The sequence below is a fragment of the Pangasianodon hypophthalmus genome, chromosome 10 (genome assembly GCF_027358585.1).
Source record: "Pangasianodon hypophthalmus isolate fPanHyp1 chromosome 10, fPanHyp1.pri, whole genome shotgun sequence".
Lineage (NCBI taxonomy): Eukaryota > Metazoa > Chordata > Actinopteri > Siluriformes > Pangasiidae > Pangasianodon > Pangasianodon hypophthalmus.
In genome coordinates this window covers 22,399,328-22,410,570 of record NC_069719.1, presented here as the reverse complement: position 1 = coordinate 22,410,570, position 11,243 = coordinate 22,399,328, and the positions used below count along the sequence as shown (strand labels likewise).

Below are 11,243 nucleotides of genomic sequence, written 5' to 3'. Positions count from 1 at the left end.
ATGAGATATACAGAGATATAGTGTAATGATGAGGGATACAGAGATATAGTGTAATGATGAGAGATACAGAGATATAGTGTAATGATGAGAGATACAGAGATATAGTGTAATGATGAGAGATACAGAGATATAGTGTAATGATGAGAGATATAGAGATATAGTGCAATGATGAGAGATACAGAGATATAGTGTAATGATGAGATATACAGAGATATAGTGTAATGATGAGAGATACAGAGATATAGTGTAATGATGAGATATACAGAGATATAGTGTAATGATGAGAGATACAGAGATATAGTGTAATGATGAGAGATATAGAGATATAGTGCAATGATGAGAGATACAGAGATATAGTGTAATGATGAGATATACAGAGATATAGTGTAATGATGAGGGATACAGAGATATAGTGCAATGATGAGAGATACAGAGATATAGTGTAATGATGAGATATACAGAGATATAGTGCAATGATTAGATATACAGAGATATAGTGCAATGATGAGAGATACAGAGATATAGTGCAATGATGAGAGATACAGAGATATAGTGTAATGAAGAGAGATACAGCGATATAGTGTAATGATTAGATATACAGAGATATAGTGTAATGATGAGAGATACAGAGATATAGTGTAATGAAGAGATATACAGAGATATAGTGTAATGATGAGAGATACAGCGATATAGTGCAATGATGAGAGATACAGAGATATAGTGTAATGAGTAGATATACAGAGATATAGTGTAATGATGAGAGATATAGAGATATAGTGCAATGATGAGAGATACAGAGATATAGTACAATGATAAGGGAAATAGAGATATAAAGATATAGTACAATGATAAGGGATATAGAGATATAGTGCAATGATAAGGGATATAGAGATATAGTGTTTTGCTATTCATATAACAATGACCAGTGATCCTCACCCCTTCTGCTCTCCGGACCTGCCTGATCCATCCTGATGCCCTACTTCTGTTTGGAGAGCTCAGCAGTTGGAAGTCACTCCGTGCTGCTGATGATGGCCCCACATGGACAGCCTGACGATCATTGAGATTACTGAGGATGGTACCACTTAAAAACCATGAAAATGGCTTTGGACCACAATTCACAGTTTTCAACAGTTTTGCTATGATGGCTTAGGACTGCAATTACCATGAACAGTTTTGCACTCAAGTCTCCATCAGTGAACAGTGGATAAGTTCAACAAACATGTGAAAACTGTAATAAATTTCCTGGTTACACAATTGTACTATTTGAACATATTGTGCACAGTTATAGAAAGGGATTTATTTACAATTGCACTATCCCGTGTCACCCAGGTGAGGATGGGTTCCCTTTTGAGTCTGGTTCCTCTCAAGGTTTCTTTCTCATATCGTCTCAGGACGTTTTTCCTTGCCACCGTCACCTCTGGCTTGCTCATTAGGGATAAATTCATACACTTAAAATTTATATCTTGAATGTGTTTATTTCTGTAAAACTGCTTTGTGACAATGCCCATTGTTAAAAGCGCTATACAAATAAAATTGAATGTAGTTGAATTTATATCATCCTATAACTAGCATTTTCTAACTGCAATATTTTACAATATTTTAAATAAATCAAACTCGGGTCTCTTGTGACGTTAACGCTATTTGGCATTTTATTTTGAAGCACACTATGGCGTTTTTTTTTTTTTTTTTTTTTTTTTTTTTTATTACCGGAAGTTGACGAACAAAGATGCGGAAGTGGAAATTTAGCGCCAACGGATGAAAAATGGATGCGCGGAGACTAAAAACAAAAGTAACAGCTGGCTTCAAAATGCGAGGATTAATGTTGCGACCGTATGTTTCCATTTTAATTAACAATATATTTGTAAGGTCAAGCACTTAATTGAAGCCAACTTATTTCGTTCGACATGAAGCTATATTACTATAAAACTGTGCAATGCTAAGAACCTAGCAAGATGACTGTATAATATATGACAAATTAGGACGACTTTATTGTATCCATCTAGTGTATTCGCTATGCAGCGTCTTGTATAGGGTATTAAGCTTGTATTAAGGAAGTAATGAATTTATTACGGCTATCTAGTGCGTTTGTTATTTGTCATGTTTATTACACCGCAATGCCTGACCTGCAGTCATCACTGAGGGTTCACTGCTAAATAGTCTAGTCTTAATTTTAGACTTTATTAAATAAACATGTAAAACAACATGTAAACTAGCCATTAAAAGGATATGTAATCTGATGTTCTTCACAGTGAAGCCAGCAAATATCTGTTGGAGGTGTTGGAGTCTGTCAGTGAAGTAGAACTGGATGATGTCATTGAGCGGATCCTGGATGGAGTTGAAAAACAACCCTGTAAGAATACGCTCAAACAATTCACATCTCACAACTGTACTTATGAATAAGCAAACTAATAATACCTGCCGATCCTTATACATTTGACAGTGTCCTCTAGCATGATTGAGCTCTCTGTAGCTGAGACTGCTGTGCAGGACTGCAGTCAGTCATGTGATGAAACTATGTAAGAATTCAGATGTCATATGTTGCATTTTTACCTCTTAAACTGAGAACCTCAACTCAATCAGTGGTCTTTTGTTTCTAGAGACAACATTTTTAACATCATTGGAGCTTTTGACGTGCCTAGATTTATGTACAGCACAGAAAGGAAGAAATTTGTCCCGTAAGCAACTGCTTAATGCACTACAGTATTTTCATTCATAATAAATCTGTTTTTTTTTTTAAAGTATTTATTGTTTTATTATTGTTCAGAAATTACCCTAATGCATACATTTTATTGTTAATAGAATCTGCTTTTATCACAATGGCAGGTTAACTGTGGTAAGGTATGCATCATCCTGGCTGATTTTTTTTCTCTCACAGTATTAGCATGACCAGCCATCCAATTCCTAGTGTGTGTGGCCAAGCTAGAGACAAGGCTGAGCTCTTTAGGGAACGCTATAGCATCCTACAGCAGGTAAGGCACTTTCTTTTCACTCTGTGGGCAGCCACACATTGAAAAAATGAAAATATCTGTGGCAGCCTGGAAAAACCCATCATGTTGTCAAATTTTGACATTTTCTATTATATATAGTTCTGAAAATTATAAACTTGTAGAGAGACTACAACTGAAATTTGTGTCTTATTTACACATATCTCAATCACAAATGAAGTTTTAGTATTTTAAATTCTGTTTACCCTCAAAAGTGAAAAGAGAGAAAGTCACATTTATAGATTTCATTCCATTTTCACTGAAAGACAACATTACTGTCAAAATTTAGATGTAGCTAGCAAGAATTTAGACTGATCGATTGATCGATCCATCCCAGAGGGAAATTCACATCACAGCAGCACAGAGAGTTAGAAGTATCCTAAAAGTAATTTAACATGAATTGAATTTAAATGAATTTTCATTTATTTAATTAAATAAAATAAGAATAAATATATAAGAAAGAATACAGTCAAAAAGCATGATGTGGTAGTGTAGTGGGGTGTAAACATTGTAGATATAAGCAGCAGACTTGAGTGGAATTAATGTGCAAACATTGCATACAGCGAAAATGTTGGCCATGTGAACATTAGGCAGCCGATTTTAAAATGATTATATCAAAATGTACTGTTATGTTTTTTTCTAAGTGTTTTATTGTTCATTACCTCTGAATTGCTTCAGTGCGCTTTCAGTGCTGGTCCCAAGCCCGGATAAAATTGGGGAGGATTGTGTCAGGAAGGGCATCCCGCATAAAAACTGTGCCAAATCAAAAATACGCGGACCAACGATCCACAGTGGTGACCCCTAACGGGATCAGCCGAAAGAGGAGCAGCAACCTCAAATCAAAATGCACCATTGAGTTTTCTTGATTATCACAGTTCGTGACTGCAAAGTTCCCTGAGTGATATTATTAAGCTCTCCTGTACTCTCCTTAAAACTGACATGGTGGAAATGCTCATTTTCCTGTCTTTTTTAGGCTAATGGTTCTGGAAAATTAAATCGTTTATCATGATATTTTAAAATAGAAAATCGTGATCAATGAAAAATCAATATTGCACAAGCCTAGTGGGTACATTTAATCAAGCTCCTTTTCACCATGGTCTGACTCTAAACCATTTTCTGAATTCAGTTCTTTTTTTTTATTTATTTTTTTTGCTTCTAATGTGTAGCGGATACACAGACATGAACTTTTTACTCCACCAGTGATTGGTTTGGCTGCAGATGAAGGGAGAAATAAATTTCAGGTAAAGTAACTGCTGATTGTTTAATATATGTGACCTGCATTAGTAGATGTTTTTGATTTATTCTTATTGTTGTTACAGTATAGCCATATTTCTCTCCATATTTTAGACTTCTTATTCACTACAATGTTAATATGGTTTCCCATGTAGTTAATGACTGTGGAGGCTCTTTTAGGAAGCACTGCAAAACTGGGTGAAGTCATTGTCCTTGGTATGATCACACAGCTTAAAGAGGTATGTGTTTTCCAGTATATGATGTTGTCTCTAGAAACAATACACTGTATGCATGATTTCAAATCTTGAGATATAAAATACTTAATAGGTAATAGAACAATCATGCTGCATACAGCAGACAATTATGAGAAATTTAACAGGTCTGTTTTGGAGCTAGTGTTTTAATTCTGTTCTCCCTCTCAGGGCAAGTTTTTTCTTGAAGACCCGACTGGCTCTGTGCAGTTGAACCTTTCCAAGGCAATATCCTTTTACTGCTATATAAACAAGTAAACAAATTAGGTTATTAATCTTAGAAGTATTAGGTCATAGTGACTGGACTTACATTGTTCAAAATGTGTTGGTGCTCATCCAAGGGGCTTCATCAGTTTAACCAATTGATGACCAATTACATGAAAATATCTGTGTATAGGCTTTACCTATGGGAGACCATTACTACTGAGCATTTTGTGAGGCTCTTGAACATATCATCATTGATGTTTCCTGGGGTCGTTGGGTATTTCATAGCTAGATACATCTTTGCCTAGGTGACTAGCCATGGTTGACCAACACTTGTGTTCAAGTGGCATTATGACACAGATCTCCATGGACATGATCTCTTCATCCAACATCTTGAAGTTGTCTCAGCTGCCTCAGCTGTGTTCTGGACAGCTTTCCTCCACTTCTCACATGTGATACCCAATATACTGTAGGTCTTGTACAAGGACCACTCTGCAGAAGCTCTTAGCCAACTTTGGTGATCATACCCTTTGTCTCCAGCCTTGTTCATGACAGTCAAAGATTAATTCATACCTTACTTCTCATGACATTCCTGCAATGGCATTGTCAATTCCAGTTTGATGACATTCTTTATTGATTCAGAGTCAGTACTGTTAGATCGTAGAGTTGAAAAATAGAGTTGAACTGATGAAACCCACTGTATGAGTGGAAAAAATCAAGCTCAAACCAAACCTAAGGTACCTTGAAATGACAAATACTACAAGCAATTGGCCAGTTTTGTCATTACCTGGAACCAAAAACTTCTATGCCTTAACTTGCTTTCTCACCAGTTCCACAGTGGGCTGTACACAGAGTCTGGCTTTGTCTTGGCTGAAGGTGACTACTGTCTTGTCAACACACTCATCAAACTGTGACTGAGTGATGTTTAGCTAGTAGCTATGGTCAAAAATTTGTTTTAGAGTTTTCATGGTTACATATAACTAACCAATAATGGAATGTTTGACAGTTGGATCCTTTTCTTTTTCTTTGTCATGTTGTGGTTCCTACAGGGTGGTATGAAGACTCAGTCTTCCATGCCAGTGCCTTTGGGTTTCCACCAATTGAACCCTCCTCTACTACCAGGTGAACACATAACCATTGCCATATTGTCCTGTACATACAAACTAGGACTGCACTGATTAGTCCGAATAATCGAAAATGTCAATTATGGAAAATGTTGAAAAATATAGATTTTTATTTTAACAACAGGTATGTGTGATAATGTAAGTGCACAGACAAAACTTTGAATGAGAGAAGAGTATTTGCGGGGGGGAAGCAAAACCTACACGTTGATTGTTAATATAGATACTGATAGAATTTTCGTGGTATAATTCTACTTATTAAAAGTGGAGAAACATTTCATAACAGCACAAGGAATGAAAAAATGAAAGTATCCAAAAACAACTGCTTGGTGAGTGAAATACACTAAACGGCTGATATTATAACTTGTTGCATTTCATTCAAGGGACTTAGTGTGTTTTTTATGTAACAGTATGACATTTAGAGTTTAGATAAAGAGGTAGAGAGAAAGATCCATTTAAATCCACAAATTTCAAGTTTTTATTTATTTATTTATTTATTTATTTATTTATATATAAAACAAATTCCTGATGAAATTCCTTACTTGCAGTTTAAATATGTTATTGTTTTTGTAACAAGGAATAATTATTAGATTAGCCCTAGAAGAGAAATTCAGTAGAGTAATAAGATATTGTTGAAATGTTACGATGTTTGTGTTTACATTATAGCATTGAGGGGGAAAAAAAACAACAATTTAAAAAATGCCAAATGATTTGTTTCAGCCAATCTCATTTATAAACCACATTTAATCCAGTTAACTGAGTATTTGTTGATTAATTCAAATATTTGTTTTTTGCTGTAATGCAAACACCTTTAGCTATGACTGTTCCTCAGTTAATAGAAATGTTTCTATTTCAGGGCATATTATGGTAATGTGAATTTCTTTGGTGGTCCATCCACCATTGCGGTGAAAGCCTCTGCCAAGCTGAAGCAGCTTGAAGAGGAGAATGAGGATGCTATGTTTGTTATCATTTCTGACTTGTGGCTGGACAGTGTGGAGGTCCTGGAGAGGATCCAGACCATGTTTTCAGGTTTAATGCATTTTTCTAACGTTTCTGATTGTACAAAATGTTTTGTTGAATTTGTTGCTTTCATTCAGTATTGATATAAAGATCTTTGGTGCTTGTTACAGGCTATTCAGCAATGCCTCCCACCTGCTTCATCTTCTGTGGGAACTTCTCCTCTGCCCCATATGGCAAAAGTCAGATCAAGTCACTTAAAGGTGAGAAGCTTTGAGGCAAAAAAAAAAAAAAAAAAAAAACAAACTCCCCCCCCCGCTTGATATCATAATATAGGCTTTTTGTTTCAGAGTCTTTGAAGGCTCTAGCTGATTTAATTTGTGAGCATCCCAGCATCCACAACAGGTAAGACACTCTTTGGTCACGGTCTCAGCCAGCTGCCATCTACAGTAGCTTCTGAGTCATTTGTCTTTCATTACTGTTTGTTGTATTTTTATGTGCATGTCATTTGAGAGTATATTTGTATAGTTTTAACAAGTAGAAACTGCTCAGAGCAGGAAGGTGTTGCTGGTCTCTCTGTGTGTCTTTTTCAATCATGGAAGTAAGTTTTTAACCTTTATCCAACAACAGAAAACACCCTTAGGCTCTTTATGTAGAGTCCGATACAGTGATGTTCTAGAATACTGCAAAGTACACTGTAAGTTTAAGTTTCACTGTAAGTTTAAGTTTCAGCCATGTAAAGCTATAGGACCTCAAAGGAAGAAAAGAGGGTACCATGTATTTCACCCTACAGATTTACTCAACTCTTCCCATTAAAACTGCTCCTACAAATAAAATTTAGAAATAAATACAAAATTTATTTAGAGTAAATAAACAGACATTACTACCTACTTTTACTGAAATCAGTGGAGCACATAGTCAACAATATTTTTCTAAAAAAGGAAGCAATCACAATTGTTCAGTGAAGACACATTCAGAACATTTTAAATTTTGTGCTATGAATGGCTTTCTGTCTCTGCTGTCCATTTGTTATGAGATCACCCAAAGCAAATGCTAATATGAGACCTGAACAGTGCACAATTTTTGCACATTTTGTTTTTGACATTTTCTTCCATTCCCCTATGCAAATTTTCTCCAACTGTGCCAAATTACATGGAGAATGTTGGTGGACAGCAATTTTCAGGTCATGCCACAGATTTGCAATTGGGTTTAAGTCTGGACTTCAACTTGGTCATTCCAAAACACAAACTTTTCTTTCATTCCTTTCTTTTTTGTTCATTGTCTTGTTGGAACATGTATTTTTCCCTAAATGCCTGGCTGACAACATATTTGGCTCCATCCATCCTGTGTTGGCAGCAAACTTTCCAGGTCCTCTTGCTGTTAAAGAAAAAAAGCAACCCCAAAGCATGATGCTACCACCACCATGATTGATCATAGCAATGAGGCCTCAGCAATAGCAATTCTCAGATAGCAATGAGCTCTCAGATATTCTAACATGGCTTTTCTCCAAAGTGGCTTCCTACTGGCCACTCTATCATAGAAGACACATCTGTGAAGAGCTATTGATATTGTTGATGTCTGCACAGGTTCTCCTATTTCAGCCAGTGAGCTCTGTAACCCCTTTTGTGTTGTAGCTGGACTTTTGGACACTTCGCTGACAATTACCCTTCTTGTCTGAGCATTCAGTTTGGCCTGATCTTGGTAGTGTCTGGGTTGTGGCATATTTTATAATTGATTTCACAGTGCTATGAAAGCACTGTGTGTTGATACAGTTTTTGACACACTTTACAAATCACAGACGTTTGATTCACATCTGATCTTCTATATCCGAACTACTTCCATATTCATAGGAAGCTCCGTTATTATGCAAGCATACAGTTTGACTCAGGTGTATTTAAAATTAACACTGGTGTACCCTGTATAACAGTTATGATTTAGATTGCTAAAAGAAAGGAGAGTGAATACTTACCAGTTTTGCTTTGGTTTTAGATTTTTATTTTTTAAATAATTCTGAGGACAGTTAAGTACTATATTTAATCTGATTTCTATAGAGAGTCACTTCAAAATTAGCAGAAAAGTATCCTGTTCTAATATACTTAAATTAGATGTTACAGTGCAGCAAAAAGAGAGATAATCATTGGGTGTGAATACTTTCTGGAGGCGCTGTATATATAAATATATTTAATGTGTATTCATGTTTAATATACCCAGTGTCACTGTTATTTTACCACTGTAGCACCCAAATGTTCCCTTGGGGATAAAAATGTGACTTTTTATGTCTGTATTTGTGTCTATAAATGAATTGATCCAGTATCCTGCACTTTGACACTTATGTATAAATGTTTGATGGTTCATGACCTGTATGATTATTCTTTACAGTGATTTTACAATCTATATAAATGGATACATTGTATAGTTATTCATGTACTGAACTGTTTTCTGCCACTACAGTAGTCGCTTTGTGTTTGTTCCTGGCCCTGAAGACCCTGGACCCAGCACCATCTTGCCCAGGCAAGGGGTTTCACTTCTAACATGCTGTTATTAGAAATTCAGCTGGCATTAAGTGTTGCCCAAAGAGAATGAGCTGGCTCAAATATTAGCTGTATTTTCATTTCCAGGCCTCCCTTAGCTGAACACATCACTGAAGAATTTAGACAGCGAGTCCCTTTCTCTGTCTTCACCACAAACCCATGCAGGTATAAATCTAATTTTAGCTTTTTCATTTTAGGATAGCGTGTTTATCTTGATCTTCAGCCATGTTTTTTTTTTTTTAAGTTGGGTTCTTTACCTATCACAGGATACAGTACTGCAGTCAGGAGATAGTGGTGATCCGAGAAGACCTGGTCAACAAGATGTGTAGGAACTGCTTGAGACTTCCCAGCACCAACCTCGACATCCCAAATCATGTGAGTCTGTTCTGCTATGTGTCAGAATCGATATCAACAAAACTTTTACTTTCCCCAGATAAAATGAAATTCAAGCATTGTCACTGAAGCACAAAAGCAGCTACAAAAAAAAACAACTTTTATTTCATTTTAGCAAGCTACTAAGAGATGTTGATTATATCATATTATTGGGTTTTGTTAGCTAGCAAAGTGTACAAACATAAATCAACTAGATGAATCTACTTAAAGACTAATCTACTGACAACTAACCTAAATATTTATATGTTTATATTTTGTGAAATTACATATAATCATTAATCATTGTTTTTGGTTAATTATTTAATCATAAACTTTTAAAACAATTCATTTTTAAAAGACCAAAATACAACAAATAAGTACAGTACATACGCTTATCTATTCATAGGCTTTCTGTCCTCTGATTGCCCTGTTTTTCTGCAGTTTGTGAAGACTATCTTGTCTCAGGGCCATCTGACCCCACTTCCCCTGTATGTCAGTCCAGTGTACTGGGCATATGACTACGCCTTGCGTGTCTATCCTGTTCCTGACGTTATTGTCTTTGCTGATAAATATGACCCCTTCAGTATCTCCAACTCAGATTGCCTCTGCATCAACCCGGTATTTTCTTTGCTATCTAATTAATTGTTAAAATCTAATGCCTATTTTTTCCTGGATTAACAATAATGTTGTAGCATATATTATTGCATCTTTGGAAACAGTCGTGAAATTATTAATAATGAATATTAAAAATAGTTGATATGATAGAAAATATTTACCATCCTCTACTTGTGTAGGGTTCTTTTCCAAGAAGTGGATTTTCTTTCAAGGTATACTATCCATCAAACAGAATAGTGGAGGACAGGTATATAACTATAATTATTCTATACTTTTAATTAATAAAATTATTAAATTTGGAGCTCGTTCTTTGGAACACAATGCTTAATGGTTTTCTTCATATTTGTTTTTCTTATGCAGCAAATTACAAGGACTTTGAAACGGAACTCATGTGGTGATTGATAGTTGTATGAGACTGTTATATACAATGTAAAGTAAATGTAATGTCTTGTTATAGTCTATTTGCCTTAAGTGTGACTTCAATACTAATATGTGTACATAAATAAACTATCTCTCATTATGTCAAATTAAAAATATTGTCCGAAGATGAACTTCAATATGCGTTCTTGAAAGCTTATTGCATGGACTGGTTGGAAGCAGAAAATACCTGGTCAGTGTGAATAAAGATGTGAGAGAAAACATGTTAATAAATTAAATATTCACTCAATATATTAAATCAATATATTTACAATATAATTACAAATTAATTCCACCACAAAGCATTAGGTATAATTCACTTGCAAACTACTTGGTGGCATACGTGTATTATGTGCTGTTAAGAGTGCAGATGGGTGTGTATTCTATTGTGCTATAATTGATCATATGACAATGAAGATATAAAGTGTTTAGTTTAATGGCCATAAAACTATCATAAAATAATTGTAAAACACTGGGCCAGGTTGCTTACTGGTAACAGTATTTCTTTCTGAAATTTGTAAGGTTTACTCTTGTCAAGATTATATATAAATGGATTTT

The 11,243-nt window shown here is 35.3% G+C and overlaps 1 protein-coding gene across 2 annotated transcripts; it reads left to right on the top strand.

Moving 5' to 3' along the window:
- Positions 1 to 1,695: 1,695 nt before the first annotated feature.
- pole2 (polymerase (DNA directed), epsilon 2) lies at positions 1,696 to 10,825 on the top strand. 2 transcript variants are annotated; one of them, XM_034308090.2, is made up of 19 exons: positions 1,696 to 1,830; positions 2,250 to 2,350; positions 2,441 to 2,516; positions 2,598 to 2,675; positions 2,876 to 2,969; positions 4,151 to 4,225; positions 4,373 to 4,456; positions 4,640 to 4,696; positions 5,500 to 5,548; positions 5,722 to 5,794; positions 6,650 to 6,822; positions 6,924 to 7,013; positions 7,101 to 7,155; positions 9,202 to 9,261; positions 9,369 to 9,446; positions 9,548 to 9,656; positions 10,095 to 10,271; positions 10,448 to 10,515; positions 10,629 to 10,825. In XM_034308090.2, the coding sequence occupies exons 1-19, from the start codon at positions 1,763 to 1,765 to the stop codon at positions 10,645 to 10,647; spliced, it is 1,584 nt and encodes a 527-aa protein (XP_034163981.1). In that variant the 5' UTR covers positions 1,696 to 1,762; the 3' UTR covers positions 10,648 to 10,825. The 2 variants fall into 2 exon arrangements, with proteins under 2 accessions (XP_034163981.1, XP_034163982.1); XM_034308091.2 differs by lacking the exon at positions 2,441 to 2,516 and having other exon boundaries at positions 1,813 to 1,830.
- The last annotated feature ends 418 nt before the right edge of the window (positions 10,826 to 11,243 follow it).

Bases quoted from the DNA above. Each gene is read 5' to 3' on its own strand.
- pole2 (XM_034308090.2), top strand. From the start codon at position 1,763: ATGGATGCGCGGAGACTAAAAACAAAAGTAACAGCTGGCTTCAAAATG. The intron at 2,351-2,440 runs GTAAGAATACGC...TACATTTGACAG, and splicing joins TGGAGTTGAAAAACAACCCT to TGTCCTCTAGCATGATTGAG. The intron at 2,676-2,875 runs GTAAGCAACTGC...TTTCTCTCACAG, and splicing joins GAAAGGAAGAAATTTGTCCC to TATTAGCATGACCAGCCATC.